Source organism: Echinops telfairi, unplaced genomic scaffold (genome assembly GCF_000313985.2).
Source record: "Echinops telfairi isolate 266 unplaced genomic scaffold, ASM31398v2 ScPeMD7_10;HRSCAF=50, whole genome shotgun sequence".
In the NCBI taxonomy this organism is placed as follows: Eukaryota; Metazoa; Chordata; class Mammalia; order Afrosoricida; family Tenrecidae; genus Echinops; species Echinops telfairi.
Window position 1 is genome coordinate 423,100 of NW_022103907.1, and position 19,767 is coordinate 442,866.

A 19,767-nucleotide genomic window follows, 5' to 3' on the forward strand; every position below is an offset into this window, starting at 1 on the left:
TTTGCCTCAGTGTGGTGGGGTCAGCTCAGTTGCCCATTCCACACTGTGTCTCCAGTGTGGTTACAACTGAAAACCCTAGAATCCCTAAAGAATAGATATCACAATAATCTAAAAGCAGTACTGGATTAAGGTATGTGAGGGCCCTAAATAATAGTCATCGGTGATGATTCCTCTTCTGCTGAATCGCCCACTCAAGAAGAAATGTGAATTTTCATATATATATATATAATATATATACATGTATGTGGCATATAATGTATATCTGAAAATAATAAAACATCAAATCAATTTGCATTGATATTTGCTGATGATTAAAATGCAAAAATTCAAAATGAAGGTATGTAGTTGGAAAATATGCCTTTGGTGATAGAAATAATGCTGGAGATTCTATTCAATAATTCATGGGCACTTTTGTTTCATGTCATTTATTTCAATCCCCACAATGTAACAGCATTTCCTCTCCATGTTTCCTGTTTTCTACTCCTGCTTCTTTCCTAACCCTTCTGAACTTTGTCCTTGTGTAAATGCTTCCTTTCTTAACTCAAATGGTTGGTTATTCCAAGGTGTGTGGACTTCCCTAATGTTATTGTTTACCTAATTGTTTGGCTGAAAAATGAGCCATGAGAGTGAGTTCAGTTCCATCCCTGAAAGGTAACGTAATCTAAAGTATACTTCAGTGTCTATCTGATCAGTAAACCCGATTTATTTAATCATTAATATCACATGCAAGTAAAATGCTGCTAAATAATTTTGCTAAATATATTTTAAAAGTAAGTTACAGCAGCATATTAACAGGTCATGACCAGAAATGCAAGCCAGATTCACAAGAGGATTCAGAATAAGGAACATCATTGCTGGTGTCAAATGGACTTTGTTAAAAGCAGAGAATATCAGCAAGGTATTTGTCTGTATTTTATGGATTGTACAAAGGCAATCGATTATATAGATCATTAACAAATTATGGATAATATGTGAAGAATGGCAGTTCCAAAGTATTTAATTGTACTCACGAGGAGCTTATCCCAAAAGGCAGTAGTTCAACTAGATCTAGAGGATATTCCAAAAAACACAGAACCGAACTCCCTCCGATTGAGTGGGTGCCCATTCCTAGCGACCCCCCCATCCCAAGGGTTTCCAAGACTATTGTTTACAGAGTAGGAAGCCCTGTTTTTCTCCCATGGGGTGGCTGGTGGTTTTGAAGAGGATATTAACATGGTTTAAAATCAGATTTGGTGTGTGTCAGGGTTTTTATCTTCTCACCCTTCTTATTCATTCTGTATGTTGAGCTAATAATCCAAGAAACTGGGATCGTATGAAGAACAACAGGCCATTAGGATTGGAAGAATCATTGACAACTTGTGATATGCAGGTGGCACAACCTAGCTTGCTGAAAGCAGAAAGGATTCGAAGCACTTAGTGATAAAGATCAAAGAATATAGCCGTCCATAAGGATTATGTCTTAGTATAAAGAAAACAAAAATCCTCCCAACTGGAGTGATGAGAAACATCATGATAAATGGAAAAAATGAAATTGTTAAGGATTTCATTTTATTTGGCCCCACAATCAATGCCCATGGAAATAGCAACTAAGAAATCAATATTGTAGCAGGTAAATCTGCAATCAAAGGGCTCTTTAAAGTGCTCAAAAGCAAAGATAGCCCTCTGAGGACTAATGCACGCTTGACCCAAACCATATTTTCCATTGCCTTTTATAAATGTGAAAGCTGGACAATGAATAAAGAAGATGAAAGAAGTACTGATATATTTGAATTATGGTGTTGACAAAGAATATTAAATATGCTGTGGACTGTCAAAAGAGCAAACCGCCCTGGAAGAAGGATGCATAGAATCAAGGATGGTGAGACTTTTCTCAGTGTACTTTGGACATGTTAATAGAAGGCCTTAGAGAAGGCTTTCATGCTTGGAAAAGTGGAGGATCAACATAGCAGAGGAAGACCCTCAGTGGCTGCAACAAGGAGCTCAAACAGAATTTGGTAAAAATCTGTAGTTTTCTTTGTCTTTAATGGTTCATTTATAAATTTGAAAAATAGTTGTATTAAGTGGTCTTTTTGTAGGTGTATGGATAGGATTTTATAATTGACAGTGTTGTACTTAAGGATAGATCTTGAAATACTCTTTTTGATAATGAATGTGATATCTGTTTCTTTCTCATTCTTGCAATAGTAGGCCTATGTTTTTCTAATTCAAAATGATCAATATCAGTCTTTTTTAGCTACCTAATGCTGAGGATATTTATCTTCATGCTTTTTATTTCCTTTTTGATGACTTTAAATTTTTGTAGATTCCACATTCTGATTATTAATAGATGTTTGTAGAGGTTTCTTCTTTTTTGTTGTTCCAATTTTGAATTGAAATGCTGACTTCATCAGCAAATGAAGGTCTTGAAAGCTTACTCCACTCATGTCACAAAGGTTTGAGAAGACAGCTATTTTCTAGTCATAGAATGAGGACCTTGCAGCCTGATACTGATAGACAGTATTCCACAGCTAATCATAAGATTTTTACTCTCCAGGTTTTTGGAAGTAGATGATAGGTCTTTTTTAAAAATTCTGTCTTAGTCTGGAAGCTCTGCTGAAATTTATCATGGGTGACTCTGCTGACATTTGAAATACTGGTGGCACAGCTTTCAGCACCACAACAATACGCAAGCCATCACAGCACGACACACTGAGAGTTGAGTAGTGGTATCCATTAATAAGTTCATTCTTCACATGTTGTTTCAGACACATATGATAGATTGCTCTTTCATTTTGAGATGTGACTTGCTAAAAATGGATCAAACGGAGTAATAAATTCAAGTAATCCTTCAAAATATTAATTTTGTTAGGAGTCATAGACTTAATTTTTCATATTAAAAAATAGTCCACATTCAGTGATTATTATAATGACAGCAACAATTCATTGAAAAACATACTGATATTCTTCATTAATTTTGTTTCCAGCTTATGAAATAAGCTAAACTTATTTGGTTTAAATATGGCAACATTCTTTTTAAAAAAAAAGTAATTTTGTGTATGGATTGGGATAACAGTTGTATGAGCCCCTAATAAAATGTTAAAAAACAAAAAACAAAAAAAAAACCACAATCCATCAAAAAAAAAAAAAAGAAAAAAGAAAATGGCCTATCAAAGGTGGATCTATAGAAAGAAACTGGATTGATAACTGCCTAAGGGCATGGCAGGAGAGAATGGGAGGAAATAAGGAGCTCACAAGAATGAGTTTTCAAGAAAATGTTTGGAAATTGATTGTGGTGATGATTGCATAAATCTTAATATGACTGATTAAACTGTATGAAATACAAAGTATATGCCAATAAAACTTTTTTAAAACAGAAAAAAAAATGAAATGACAATAACTATAGGATGGAGACTTGAAAAAAAAATAAAAAAAGTAATTTTATTGGGGACCTCTACAACTCTTACCACAATCCATACATCTATCCATTGTGTCAAGCACGTTTGTACATTTGTTGCCTAAATATAGCAACATTCTATCTCTGTGAAATGAACTCTTTTCATGTTTATCAATCATATTTGAATTGTGCCAATTTCCAAATCCATTGTTAGCAAATTGAGAATTTAATGATTTAGGACTGAAAAGTTTACACACAAAACAATATTCAGAGTCAACTTATAGGTAATGCCATAGCCACGCTCTCTTATATTTTTCATCATGAGTTTGGTATTCTAGAAGTATATTCTGGCTACTGAACCGTATTTGCTTTACCATCCAGAATATTTGACATAGAATTTTAAATGGTCCACTGCAAGGTTGATAATCACTTTCCCTTCTTTTGATCCAATGATTTACATTATTTGTTTTTTTGTTTTTAAAAATCATTTTATTGGGGGCTCATTCAGCTCTTATCACAATACATACATGCATCCATTGTGTGAAGCACATTTGTACATTTGTTGTCATCATCATTCTCAAAACATTCTCTTTCTACTGGAGCCCTTGGTATGAGCTCCTCATTTCTTTTCCCCTCTCTCCCTCCCCTCCCTCTCTCCCTCCCTCATGAACCCTTGATAATTTAAAATCATTTTATTGGGGGGCTCTTACAGATCTTATAACAACCCATTATTCAATTGTATTAAGCACACTTGTACATATGTTGGCCAGAAACATTTTCAAAACATTTTCTTTCTACTTGAACCCTTGGTATCAGCTCCTCTTTTTTCCTCCTCCCTCTTCCACCCTTCCACCATCACAAATCCTTGATCAATTATATATTATTATTGTTATTTCGTGTCTTACACTGTCCATTGTCTCCCTTCACTCACATTTATTATTCATCCCCCTGGAGGGGAGCTATATATCCAACCTTATGATGGGGTCCCCCTTTTGCCTCCCCTCACCATCCCCCTATCTTCATGATATCACTACTCCCACTTCTGCTCCTGCGTTTTTTATCTGTCCTGAATTTCATGTGTCAAGAGCTCTTATCTGTACCAATGTGTGTACTCTGGCTTGCCAGATTTTTAAGGTAGAATTGGGTGATGGTAGTTGGAGAGGGGGGTGGGGAGAGAGGAAGCATTCAGGAACTAGAGGAATGATATGTGTTTTGCCAGTGCTATACTGTCTCCTGCTTGAATTGTCCTTTCCTTGTAACCCTTCAAGGGGAGATGTCCCATTGTCTACAGATGGACTTTGGGTCTCCACTCTGCACTCCCCCTCATTCACATTGATATGATTTTTTGTTCTGGGTCTTTGATGCCCGATACCTGATCTCTTTGACACCTTGTGATCACACAGGCTGGTGTGCTTCTTCCATGTGGACTTTGTTACTTCTCAGCTAGATGGCCACTTCTTTAACTTCAAGCCTTTAAAATGCCAGGTGCTATATCTTTTGATAATTGGACACTACCTGCTTTCTCACTGCATTTGCTTATGCACCCATTTTGCCTTCAGCGATTGCGTTGTGAAGGTATCAAAGAGTGCCAGGTTTTTAGAACAAAGTGTTCTTATAAATTTAGGGAGGCCTTGAGTAGAGACCCAAAGTCCGTCTACCTTTTTTTTTTTAAGTCCGTCTATTTTAATACTTAATATATAAATATATGTACATTGGCTTCTATATTTTTCATTATAAATTAATATTTACATATATACATGCCTCTAGCTATATCAATTATTATTATTTTATTATTTTCCTACTGTAAGGAATGGGTATAGAAATTTTATTTACAAAGACTCTTTAAAACTGTTTACCATAAATAAAATAAAAATAAGCTGTTTACCAAGACTCTTTAAGACATTAATGGAACAAATATACATAGGCTTGATGGGATCTTTCTACATGAGTATTTACTTTTCTTTATAGGACAGTATAGTACTGCCCCTGTGGGTTCTGAGACTGTAACTCTTTACAGGATTAGAAAGCCTCAGCTTTCTCCTTTAGAGTGGTTTCAAATTGCTGACCTTGTGTTTAGCCAGCCCAATGCATAACCCACTATGCCAGTGGACTAACATCCCATGCAAATATCAAGCTACATGATCCTGAGACCAGAAGAACTAGGTGGTGTCTAGCTACCACTACTAATTGCTCTGCAGGGGATTGTTCTGGATAGTGTGGGGTAAAATGTGGAACAAAATTCAAAATCCTGAAGGTGACCATATTTGCTGGTTGGATAGAGACTGGTGGAACCTTTGAGATTGTTGTCCTTTGTCTCCTGTGGGTCTGAAACCGAACTCACCCCTGTGTCTCAATTTTCTGCCAAACAATAGATAAGTCTATAAAGAAAGCTGTATAATTCGAAGGTGTGCCCAGCTCACAATAATTTGAGATCAAAATGTCAGCATTTATCCAAGGAAAAAGTTCAGAAGGATTAGGAAAGAATGTTGAATGGAGCCAGGAAACACAAGGAGGAGATGGGTAGGTGGTAGTATATTGAGGGCATTGCCATGAATGAGATGAAACAAATGGCATGTGAATTGTTTAATGCAACATTGATGATCTCCTCTGTAAACCTTCACCTCATTTACATGAAAAAGTTAAAATAAGATAAAAAATTCATCATCTTTCCATTGTTTCTGCCCAAACTTAAAAAAAAAAATCATTTTATTGGGGGCTCATACAACTCTTATCACAATCCATACATACATCCATTGTGTCAAGCACATTTGTTGCCCTCATCATTCTCAAAACATTTGCTTTCTACTTGAGCCCTTGATATCAGCTCATTTTCCCCCCTCCTTCCCTGTTCCCCACTCCGTCATGAACCCTTGATAATTTATAAATTATTATTATTTTGTCACATCTACACTGTCCGATGTCTCCCTTCACCCACTTTTCTGTTGTCTGACCTCCAGGGAGGAGATTATATGTAGATCCTTTTCATCGTTTCCCCCTTTCTACCCCACCCTCCCTCCACCGTCTGGTATCACCACTCTCACCACTGGCCCTGAAGTGATCATCTGTCCTGGATTCCCTGTGTTTCTGGTTCCTATCTGTACCAGTGTATATCCTCTGGTCTAGCCAGATTTGTAAGGTAGAATTGGGGTCATGATAGTGGGGGTAGGAGGAAACATTTAAGAACTAGAGGAAAGTTGTATGTTTCATCGTTGGTACCCTGCACCCTGACTGGCTGGTCTCCTCCCTGCGACCCTTCTGTAAGGGGATGTCCTGTTGCCTACAGATGGGCTTTGGATCCTCAATCTGTACCCCTCCCTCATTCACAGTGATATGATTTTTTGTTCTTTGATGCGTCATAGCTGATCCCTTCGACACCTCGTGATCACACAGGCTGGTGTGCTTCTTCCATGTGCTGCCCAAACTTTTTTGAAAACTCTTATTTGTCCTGCTTTTAGTAATTGCAGGACTAACACTACAACTACAGTGATTTATGGTCATTGTACTCTAGCCTTCAAATGGAAAAAGTCTCTTTTAATAAATTAGATTTTTTAAAAGCAATTAATTTGGAATTGTTTTGGTCCATTTTTCCATTGAGTTTTTAAAGGCCCCACATATACCCATTCTATAACATTCTAGTCATTCATTTAAAGGAGCAAACTGTTGACACATGAAACAAATAACTTGGATGACCCTACGTAAAAAAATCCAGTCTGAAAGTTATACACTATGTGATTCCATTTGTTCCACATATTGGAAAATGCAAAACTAAAGGGCAAGAGAAGAGATGTTTGGTTATCAGGGGTTAGGGCTGGTGGGACAGCTTAATTATAAAGAGTTATCATGAAGAAAATGTGAGTGTAATAGAATTATTCTATATCTGAATTTTTTGGTGTTTATAAAATGTACGCATGGGACAGAACTCATGTCTGTATACTGAAAAAGTAAATTGTGCTGCATATGAAAACATTTTTAAATGTTTTAAAATTTTATTATCATATTTTAAAAGTTTTAATGTGTTTTCTGATAAGTTAAAATGATATGGCATACATATATTTCTTTTAGATACAGTGTCATAGATATTAGAAATACAAAGAAGGATTAGCTATGATTTCTGTGTATATATAAGGATCTGATACAGGGAACACTTTAAAAAAATCATTTTATTAGGGACTCATACAACCCTTATCACAATCCATATATACATCAATTGTGTACAGTCATATGTACATTCATTGCCCTCATCATTCTCAAAACATTTTCTTTCCACCTAAGCCCCTGGCATTAGCTCCTCATTTTTTCCCCTCCCTCCCTGCTCCCCCTCCCTCAGGAACCCTTGATAATTTATAAATTATTTTTTTTCTTTTCATCAAGTCTATTTATTAAGATAATTTATAAATTATTATTTTGTCATATCTTGCCCTGTCTGATGTCTCTCTTTACCCACTTTTCTGTTGTCCGTCCCCCAGGGAGGAGGTCATATGTAGATCCTTGTAATTGGTTCCCCCTTTACAACCCACCGTCTCTACCCTCCTAGTATTGCCACTCACACCACTGGTCCTGAAGGGATCGTTTGCCCTGGATTCCCGTTAGGGGACTCTTATAAGGAGAGGAGGTAACTGAGGTCTCTCTAAACCCCTTTTGCCATCCTTTCTTCCACAGATACTTCTACAGATACTTTTTGAGGTTTGTACAAATTATGCAAACTCAGAGATTACTAACATTTGTAGCTTTCGGTATGGATTGCAACCCAATGTAACAAAACCTAATTCCTCACAACTGGACCAATAGAGAACATCATTCATAATAAATGGAGAAAACGTTGAAGTTGTCAAATTTTCATTTTGTGTGCATGCACAATCAATGCTCATGGAGACAGCACTGAAGAAAGCAAATGACTTAGTGCGTTGGGCAGATCTGCTACACAAGGCCTCTTTGAAGCGTTGAAGAGTTCTTTAAATGAAGTATGTCACTTTGAGGACTAAGAGCCACCTGACCCACGCTACGGTATTTTCAGTTGTCTATGAAGCAGAAAGACCAAAGAAGGATGGATGCGTTTGAACTGTGGTGCTGGTGTAGAATATTGGAAGTACCATAAACTGCCACAAGAACAAACAGTCCAGCTGGAATGCTGTTTAGAAGTGAGGATTGTGAGGCTTCGTCTCCTGTCCTTTGGATGTGCTATCAAGAGAGACTACTTTCTGGAAAAGGATATCATGCCTGGTTCAAGGAGAGGCGCAGCGAGAAGAGCAGGTTAAGATGGATTGACACGGTGGCTGCAGCAGTGTCCTCAAACATAACAACCGTGATGACGGCACAGAGTTGAGTGGTGTTCTGTTAGATTGCACACGGGTTACTGTGAATTGGAACGGAGTGGGCGGCACCTAACAACAACCACCATTCCGAAAGTATAATTTGCTCTAATTTGTTCCTTATAGAAAAAAAAGAACTTCTACTTCAGAAGACAAAGTTTTTGCCATACAATGGAATCATAGGTGAATTTGTATGTACCTCAGCAGTGAATTTTTTGATAATTTCCTCCATGAAATCCTTGTGATGAATGTTCAAGTTCGTGGTATTATTGGATAGATATTACTGTTTGAATTGCTGCATCTAAGAAGTACTAGTTCACTGAACTGCCGGTTCCAGGGAGGATGTTTCCAGAAGCCTAGGCAATCTGTTTATGGCTGGAAGTTCAGAATGCCAACTCAGAAGTGAAGGAAACTCTAAGGATAATATTGGACACTAAGTAGCTAAATCTAACAAGAGATTAATATCTTGAAGTAGATGATGAAAATGAACTGTTGCGATTAAGAATGAAAAATATGTAGCTTAGTTAAAAATGAAATGCAACACATAAAGACTGATACCCTGGATTTTAGTGAGGTGAAAGGGACTGGTATTGGCCATTTTGAGTCAGGAAATCATATGGTTTCCTACCTTGGGAATGTCAGAAGGAATGGTATTGCATTTATTGTCAATAAGGACGATGCTGTCTGTGATAGAAGTATTTCTATCAGAATTCAAGGAAATCCAATCAATACAAGTCTTATTCAAATTTATACACCAACCATTAAAGCGAGTGATGAAGAGATTGAAGAATTCTACCAACATCATCGGTCTGAAATGATGCATTTGTAATGATTGATGATTGGAATGCAAAAGTTGGAAACAAACAGAAAGGAACAGTAGTTGGAAAATATGGTCTTGGTGTTAGAAACAGAGCTGGAGATCACAGGATAGAACTTTTCAAGACCAATGACTTCTTCATAGCAAATACCTTGACTTCTCCAGATGGAACACACAGAAGTCAAATTGATTATATCTGTGGGAAGAGATGATGGAAAAATTCACCATGAGCAGCTAAAGCATTGACAATTCCAAGGCATTCTACAGTGTGGATCCGAACAAACTGGATAACCTCGAGAAGAAGGGCAATTCCAGACACCTCATAGCATTCCTCTGGAACTTCTTCGAGGACCAAGAAGGAGTTGTGTGAACAGAACAAGGGAATACTGCATGGTTTAAAATCAGGAAAGGCATGTGTCATGGCTGTATCTGGTCACCATCCTTATGCAGTCTGAATTGAAGGACGTCATTTTTGGTAGAGAGGCAGCCAAAAATCAGAAGGCCCTCCAGTAGACAGATTGGCCCTGTGGCTACAACAGTGAGTTGAAGCACAGGAACAGTTGCTGAGGAAGGTGCAGGACAGGCCGTGTTTCGTCCTGTCACACGTAAGGTCACTATGGGTTGGAACGGACTCGATGGCACCTCACAACAGTAACAGCAACAAAGCAGTTGTCCTCTAGGGAGTGGTCTCTTCTCACCATATGTCCAAAGTATGTAAGATGAAGTCTCACCATTCTTGTTTCAAGGAACACTGGCAATCTTCTTCCAAGACAGATTGGTTTGTCCTTCTAGCAGTCCATGGTATTTTAAATACTCTGTTCCAGTACCACCATTCAAATGACCAATTCTTTTTGGTCTTCTTTATGATATCTAAAATTTTCACATACATATGAGGCAATTGAAAATGCCCTTGCTTTAGTCAGGTGCGCCTTAGTTCTCAAAGTGGCATCCTTGTTTTTCAGTCCTCTAAGGAGGTCTTACACAGCAGGTTTACCCAGTGCAGCATGCCTTTTGCTATCTTGACTCCTGCTTCCGTGAACATTGATTGTGGATTTAAGGAAGAAAAAATTGTTATCCATGCAAGTAAAATTTTGCTGAAGATCATCCAACAATGGTTGCAGCAGTACACTGACGGAGCTGCCAGAGGTTCAGGCTGGAAGTCAGAAGAGGATGTGGAACATGGGATATCAATGCTGATGTCTAGATGGATCTTGGATCAAAGCAGAGAATACCAGAGAGATGTTTACTTGTGTTTTATTGACTGTGCAAAAGCATTTGATCGTGTGGGTCATAACAAACTGTGGATAACAAAGTATTAGTACATACATAAAAATCTTGGGACTTAGGGTTCGTAGGAGTCATAGTCCAAGGCTAGTCTATTGTGGCTGCCAGAAAACGGTTTTAACATGCAGTGCTATTAATAGAAGCTTGGTATCTAAAATGATGGCATGGGCTTGATTATTCTGCTCTGTGCCGGTTAGGGTACCCTGGACTCTATGGTTCGTTTAGGGCATCATACTCTTAAGAGTATTATAGACACACTGGTGTACTTGACTCAGAGAGGAGAGGGCAGGATGATAAAGGAAAATGAATCAAGTCATGTGAAGATGAGTACAAAACAAAACAACACCCAAACCTGAGGGATTTATCTTTGCTAAGAACTGATTCATGGTGGGGTTGAAGAATCAGTAAAACCACCTTCAAATAATTAAGGAATCATGACATTGAAGAGAAACTTCAGAGTCTAAGAGTCAGTGGGTGAAATCATCAGAGGGATATTAAATTTCAAACTATCTTAGAGTAATTAAATGTGGAAATGAGTCATCAAAGGTTCCCCTGCCTCCCCCTTTGTACAACTCTATTGTTTGAAGGTACCTTTTATTGAGCATCTACTTCAGGTTGGCATTTCCATAGGACTCATGTCTGACTCTCAATTCCCCCTTTTGGAGTTTCAGTAAGTAACTGATAAGGGAAAAAAATCATCGTCGGCAAAACTCCACTCAGTTACAGTTTGAATTGTTTCTTTGAAACCATGTTTCTTTTAAAAAATTAAATAGAGTAGTCTATTTGGCAATATTATTTAAGCCAAGTGTGATGATATTTCACCGATGAAAAAAAGGAAAAGAGCCTATGGGCAGACAGTGTTTCTTTTCTAAGTGGGGAGTGGGTTACATGGTCTTCTCCACAGCTCTCTCGACTGCGCCTTCTTGAGACAGTGTTATCACCTTCTAGAATCTAGAGACTGCCACTTGCCAAGAGCCAGGCAGGTCAAAATGATTTTGTACCTGGGATTTCTGTGACATTGTGTGTGTCATATTATGAAGCCAGATAGATGTGTCTTTTTAGAGTCCATTGCTTTTGCGCCATTGGGCCTACTGTTATATGCTGGCAGTTTTCAGGGACTAATGAAAAGTAGAGCTCAAAAGTACCATTTCGTTGTTACCTGGTCCTGAGACTTATAGCTGAGGTAGGTGTTTTCTTCTTTAACTTCTCTACCCCTTCACCTTATAGTCCCTCTTGTCTGATTTGTATTTCTGTGTACTCCTGCCTACCCTTCTCTTAAAAAAAAAAGTAAGCAATATCCAAGGAATCTGTACTCTGTGTTTATATCATTTTCTCCAGGGAGAAATAAAGGAAATACGCTGTTATTACTCTTCTATTTGATTTGTTGGTCTTTTCTCCACCCTCTGTGCCTTGAGGTCAGGTACTATGTTTTCTACTTCCTGTATAACTCCCCAGGTGTCCAGTATGTGCATCTGTGCATAGTGGGTTTTTAATAAATGTCTTTGATGGATTTACTGACCATTCTCTGTAGGAAAAAAAAGGATGCCTCATTTTGTTTCAAAGAGGTTATTGAGTACTGAGGCAGTGTTTCATGGGTTCTTTGAGGGTAAAGGTAAGAATGTGAGAAATTCTGAAAGATAAGAGTTTGAGATTCTGAAAGATAATTCAACTGATTTCTTGGCATGTAATTCATATATCATACAATTATGCAATCATCACTTATCATGCATAAACTTCAGAATAGTTTCTTCTTTTTCATACCTAATTGTTGTTAGCTCCCTGTTTTCTCCCAACCTTTCTTGCCATGCCTCTAGGATTATTAATCTAGTTACTCGCTCTTTAGATCTATCTATCCTTGATTTCACATACAGAAAACCAAACCAAACAATCCAATAACAATGACAAAACCAAAAAGAGAAAAGCCCTACTAGAAAAGAAAGCAGACAATGTTAAAAACTTAAAATATGAACCATATAGCCATCCTCTGATTTTTTAATATTTCCTCTCCTTACTGTTATGGTTTTTATTTGTTTTACCTCATTTATCATGTTAGATTTGCCCATGTTCATTTATATATTTAAGATCGTTAGGAACATGACAGCCAAGATAGATAACCCTTCAGAAACAGTAACAGGAGTAATGGTTCCCTGAGGGTATGGGAAGAGAGAGGGGTAGGAGAGGGGGAAAAGGAGCTGACAGCATTGATGACTATATTGAACAGAATTGTATGTGAATGGATATACTGGATTGTGTAAGATATGGCAAAAAATATTATAGCAAAGAAAAACAATATTAGGGTTGTGGGGGGTTAGCGTGGAGGAGGGAGGTGATCAAGGGGAGCTGATATCAAGGAGTTCAAGAAGAAAGAAAATATTTTGAAACTGATTGTGGTAGCGGTTGTACAATATTGCTTGATGTGATTGGAATATGGAACGTTATGATATCTGCAAGAGCTCCCTATAAAAATAATTTTTAAAAAGAAAAAAAAAATGGGTCCAAAATGGATATCACATGATATTATATTTAAATCTAACTATATCTCCCATAATCAACTTTACATTGCTCTCTGATAGGAAGATTTTCCATATTCCTGGACTAAGGTCAGAGGGGATCACCGGAAACTTCATCCGTGTGGGCACTCTGCAAATGGTTTGGGGCTTCTACTGCCATGCATAGCTTTCTGCAAACTGGATGTTCAAAATTTAAGTTCTGATACCATTTCTGCTGTTGGATTTGGATTTGATTATCTGCAGTCCTTGAATCACTGGAAGCTGGTGTGCTTGTATGTGGACTCAGTTGACCTTTCTAAACGGATTTTTAAAAAATATTTGTGTCATCTTTTCACTGCAGGAACCCTCTCTCGTTTACCTGCTTAGTCATAGGCTGTTCTGGGTTAATGGCATAATGAAACAAAGAAAGCATGGAAGATACCTTTAGTTACATTGTTTCACATACACTTAAACATTTAATTGGACTGCGTTTTATATTTATTAATTAAGGACCCATTTGGTATTATTTCCTGAAAATAAATACCTTTGTGAGTGTCCATCTTGTAAAAATATTCTTTGCTTTTTAAAGGGGCTCTAAATTGTAGTCTGTCTTCATATATGTCAAAAATTGATTTTATTTGTAAAAATTGAATTTACCCATAACCATTTAGTAAATATTTTCAAATTTATTTGTGGCTGAGTTAAAACTTTCTAAAAGTAGGACAACCTTTTGAATTGGATTAAGATATAATATAGTTATGAGATAAAATTTACATATTGTATAAATCACCCTTTAATATGTGTGCAGTAGTTTTTATTTTCTTCACAATGTTGTACTACCGTCACTGGCATCTAATTCCAGACCGTTTACCCATACAACAAACCCCACATTTGTTAGCATTCCCCATTCCAAACCCATTCCCTCTGTCACCCCTGGAAACCACTAGCCCACTTTTTGTCTAGCCTGCACATTTTCTGTATGTGGACTTATACACTATTACATGGCCCTTTGTGTTTGACTTCTTTCACTTCGTAGCATATTGATTTTAAAGTTTGGCCAAGTTGCAGCCTGTATCTATTTTTCTTTCTTTTTTATAACTGAATAATTGTCTACCATATGACATTGTACATTTTATTAATCTATTCAACAATTAATGGACTTTGATTTACTTCTACTTTAGGGCTCCTATTAATGCTACTATGCACATTCATGTTGAAATTTTGTTGTGAACACATGTTGTCTACCCTCTGTGGAGTTGCTGGATCATATAGCAACACTGTTTAATATATGAGGAACTGCTAACTGTTTTCCAACACAGCTGCATCATTTTACTTATCTACCAACAATGTATAAGAGTTCCAGTTGCTACAGATCCTAACCAACAATCATCATCATCATCATTTGTTGTTTTTAACTGTTGCCATCCTAGAGAAGTAGGTAGTGTCTTGTTGTGGCCATGCTTTGCATTTCCTTAGTGATTAATGATGTGTCTGTCGTGCCTCCTGACCATTCATATACCGTCCTTGGAGGAATGTCTATTTAAACCTCTTGGCCATTTTAAAACTGGGTTGTGGAGTTATTGTCTTTTTATTAATGTGTAAGATTAAAAAATAGATATTTGTTCTAAGTACAAGTCTTTTACAAAACATGTAAACTAATGACTCCAGCTAACCAATTGTAGAGCTTTGTTTTTTCTAAACAAAACCTGTTTAAACCACTGTGTGATCGATGGGTGACTGCAGACAAGTTCTCGCAGTCACGCACTTGTCTTCGTCCTGTTGTGGCTAGGTGCCCTAAAGTTGGCTCCGACCCATAGCCACCCTAGGGACAGCAGAATGCAAGGCTGCCTGGTTCTGTGCCAACCTCAGAATTGTGCAATTCAAGGTGGAGAGGTCAACTCGGAAGACTATGACGGCTATGTTTGGGGGTTTATAAAGGGTTATCTTGATAGATTTTGTTAAAGGACACAAAACCATAAAGACTTTCAGAAAGACAAGACCCCCAAATCCACTGCTGTTGAGTTAATTCTGACTCATAGCAACTCAGTATATAGGGTTTCCCAAACTGTACATCATCTCTCCCCCACAGAGTGGGTTTGAATGCCACCAGGGCTCCTAATTATTGTTGAATTTTTGAAGGATCAATGGTTAGTATATACAGGGTTAATTATGGAGGTCTATATTCAAGGAAAGGTAATTAAGTAGGCCCTTCAAGGATACATAAGAAGTGAGCAAGGGAGAAAAGCACTTTAGCTGGATGGTATAGTATTTGAAAGGCAGCAAGAAAATCCTGTTGCTTGAAACTGAAAATTGGTATTGACTTTGGGCAGAAAGAAAGATATATAACTAGGTGTTGCTTAAGAGCCCTGATGGTGTAGTGATTATGTGTTGGGCTTCAATCCCCGTGGTCAGCAGTTGAAAACCACCAGTAGCTCCTCAGGAGAAAGACTGGACTTTTTCTACTCCCCAAAACAGTTATAGTCTCAGAAACCCACAAAGGTTCACTGAGTCAGCATAGACCATGGTCGTGAGCTCGTTTGTTTTTGAGTACCATCAAGTCACTTCCAGAACTGTCCCTTAGGATTCTCAAAACTGTAATCTTTATGGAAACAGATTGCCAAATCTTTCTCTTGTGGAGCGCTGGGTAGGTTTAAACCGTCCACCTTTTGGTTAACAGCTGAGTGCTTAAGTGCTTGCTCCACCAGGGTTCTTGGGTAAATGTAGGGACATACTATTTTGGAGGTCCTAAATGCCAATTTGAAAAGTTTGCCCTTGTTCCACTTGACACTAGAGAATCGCTCGAGTTTTTGAGTTAGGAAGTCTGAGGGCACGGCCATAGAGTTTTTAAGTTTGTTCTTTTGATTTTTCAAACTTCTCTTCAATGTTCTGCATAGTGTCTAGAGCAACGTTTGAAAATGTGTGAATAGATGCATGGATGTATGGGCAAGGTGATATGACCCTATCTACATCTGTTAACCCTAGGAACAACCTCTGTAATAAGGATGTAGGTTAAAAATGGAGATGCCTTGCTTTCTAAGCATATAAAGGGAGTGTGATGACACCTAAGTTCCAGCCTGGGTGATGAAGAAATAACAGTGCCATCCCTAGAAACAGGGAAGTCATGAGGGGGAAGAGGGAAGTGGGACAGGGACAGTGATGAGCATGTTTTCAGAAAGGCCTGGTACCTGAATATTTCATTTCAACATTAGCTGTGTAGATGTCTGAGCAGCAAAAATGGACTAGTATAATTATATGTATATGAATGTGTACACATGTGATGTGTATATACACATTCTCAGACATAGTGTATTAGAGCTCATGTGTTCTAAAGTGTTAATACACTCATCTACTTATTTATATTAGCAGAACGATGAGTACTGACTCTTCAGCCAACCAACCCAAATCTACTGCCATCAAATTGATACCGCCTCACAGAAACCCTACATAGAGCTTCCAAGCCTGTCACTCTTTATGGGGCCAGCCAGCTTCATCTTTCTCCTGTGGAGCGGCTGGTGGGTTTAACTGCCAACCGTGCCGTTAGCAGCACAACATTACTGAACAGTGCCATCGGAGAGGGTTCCTAAGATTCAGAAAAAGGAAGTTATACAAGGAGACTGAAAAGGAACAGCAATTCAAAAACATATTCAAATCATTAATTTGCTAATAAGACTTTGCACAGTGGTTATGCACTGGGCTGCTAACCCACACAGGGAGCTCAAACTACCGCAGCTCTGCAGGAGAAAGGTGGGACTTTCTCGTCCTGTAAAGAATGACAGCCTTGCGAACCCACAGGGACAGTTCTGCCCTGCCCTGCGGTGTTGCTCTGAGTCGGAATGGACACGATGGCAGTGGGTTTGGTGTGGTTTCAGAGAACTAGTAGTGCTGACAACGGAACCCCTGCCTCACTTACAGAGTGCTTGCTGTATGCACTGAGACCTCGGTGGGCCTGCTGCCTCTTCTTAGCTTCACAGGAAATCTACGATGTCAGTATTAGTTTTCCTCCCATTGGAGAACGTATGGGCATAAATTCATCTGTGTATACATATTAGTGCAAGCCAAATGTTCTGCATGTTATACTAAAGGTATGTGTGTTTGAATTCTGTAAGGCAAGGACTAAATCTTTACACAATTAATCTTCAGTTCTACTTGTAGTTAACAGGTAGTGATTAGATAGCCCATAAAAATAAAGTCAGCATTTATATTTATGTCACCTATTTTAATTTCCTGTTTGGTTATCTATATTTATAGTATATTATTAGATAAATCTTTTATGATTACATCTTGAAAATGTTCATCTCAAAAAGAACATGAGCTCTTTTACTTAAAGAATTAATCATTCAGAAAACGCTTTTCCAATATTTTGTTCTTAAACTAATGTAAACGTGCTTTGGAATCTTTTATGAGGTATTACTCAACATTTATACTTGTAGTAAGGAAATAAGAAGGGCCTGTTCTTTTTATTTCAGGGGATATCATTTTCAACGCCCAATACCCAGAGCTGCCCCCTGATTTTATCTTTGGAGAGGATGCAGAATTCCTGCCAGACCCCTCAGCTCTGCATGTGAGTACCATCGGCTCTTTCTGCTGATTTATGTTTGGTAAAAAGAAGACAAAATTGGTTGTTGTCAATGGCTCAACAGATAATTTGCCAAACATGGATATTTTTCAACCCCCACTTTTCTCTGTCCTGTGAAATCTGTAGAACTGTTTACTGGCCAGAATAGTTACATACTTATTTATGTTTTTCATTGCAGTTTTATTTATACTGCTGGTGCATTTTTTTAAATAAAAGTCTCTAGCATATTGGTTGCACTGTTTTCTTCTTCAGTGACATTAATAACATTCATTTTGTTTCCATTTACCATTTCATGCTTGCAATCAATTTTATAAAGTTTACCAGCACTTCATCACAGGCCTTATTAGGAGAGTGTTTCTTGGCTTTTCATGAGTTCTTTTTGGTAGAGAAGTGAAAGTGGCAAATTTGGACCTGCATCAGCATTATCTCAGAATTGGTGTATTTTCAGAAAAGTAAAGGGCAGAATAAATGTTCTTTATTAAGCATCATTAAAAACTTCGTAGTTGAAATAAAATGTTTCTGGAATTAAAGCAGGCATCCCCCCAACTGGGGACAGGCGTGGTGGTACTTGTCAGAGCACATGTAGTTTACATAAAAAGTATGTGTTTTGCATGGTTGATAGAGAAAAAAGTGTGCTGTTTGTGGAAATGATTCTGATTAAACAAAATATCTCCTTTCCTTTCTAAACTTTAAATTTGTTCCTTGGCCTATACTCAAAGACATTTTATTGTTTTCCAGAGCTATGTTTCTAGTTTAGGTTTTCTAGAATTTTTTGTCCCTTCAAAGTTTTGTAATTAAAATTTTTGGTAACTTATTTTGAAATCTCGCCTTTTTTTCTTTTCTTTAGAGGGAAGTGTTAAACAGGAAATATTAGCCCACACCTAAAGGATCAGCATAATTCTCAGAATACAGCTGTAAAAATATTGTTGACAAGATTAGGATGAGTTTATAATAAAATTTCTAATAATTACACACAAACTGTTAGCATGAGTTGATTGCCCCTCCCACCTTAACTTATAAGTTAAATATAACCCCTTCAGGTACTATGTGTTTATATTAATTGCCCCATATTAAAAGTAAGGGGGTTATATAGGTGGGATAAACAATTCAGAGACAAAAACAGTGGGACCAATGGTTCCGGGGAGGTGGGGCACATGGGAGAAGGGGAGATGGGAGAAAGAAAGGGGGAGTGGTCAACCAACCCAGGGACAAGGGAACAACAAATGAACTAAAATTATGGAGAGAATGACGTAGGATGCCTAGTGGGGCTTAATCAAGGGCAATGTAACAGCAAGGAATTATTGAAACCCAAGTGAAGGCTGAACGTGATAGTGGGACAAGGGGAGAGTACAAGGAAATAGAGGAAAGAATTAGGAGGCAAAGGGCACTTATAGAGGTCTAAATACAGTCATGTACATAGCTAAATATATTTATATATGACTTTAGGGAAATAGATCTATGTACTTATACGTATATGTTAGTTATTAAGGTAGCAGATGGATATTGGGCCTCTACTCAAGTACTCTCTCAATGCAAAAACACTTTTTTCTAATAATCCGGCATTCTGTGATGCTTATCTTCCTGACATGATTGCTGAAGACAAGATGGGTGCGTAAGCAAATGTGGTGAAAAAAGCTGATGGTGCCCGGCTATCAAAAATATATAGTGCCTGGGGTCTTAAAGGCTTGAAGATAAACAACCGGTCATCTAGCTGAGAAGCAACAAAGCCCACATGGAAGAAGCATGCCAGCCTGTGTGATCACGAGGTGTCAAAAGGATCAGGTATCAGGCATCAAAGAACAAAAAATCATACCATTGAGAATGAGGAAGAGAGTGGAGTGGGGACCCAAAGTCCATCTGTAGACAACTGGACATCCCCTTACAGAAGGGTTGTGGGGAGGAGACTAGCCAGTCAGGGT

At 37.9% G+C, this 19,767-nt stretch overlaps 1 protein-coding gene across 1 annotated transcript in view; it reads left to right on the forward strand.

Annotated features, from left to right (window-relative positions):
- Nucleotides 1–19,767, forward strand: part of BABAM2 (BRISC and BRCA1 A complex member 2) — a 528,405-nt gene that overhangs the window by 102,235 nt on the left and 406,403 nt on the right. Inside the window, exon 4 of the mRNA XM_004711139.2 lies at nucleotides 17,739–17,833. Within this exon, the coding sequence (XP_004711196.1) occupies nucleotides 17,739–17,833 (95 nt within the window). The remainder of the gene's footprint in view (nucleotides 1–17,738; nucleotides 17,834–19,767) is intronic.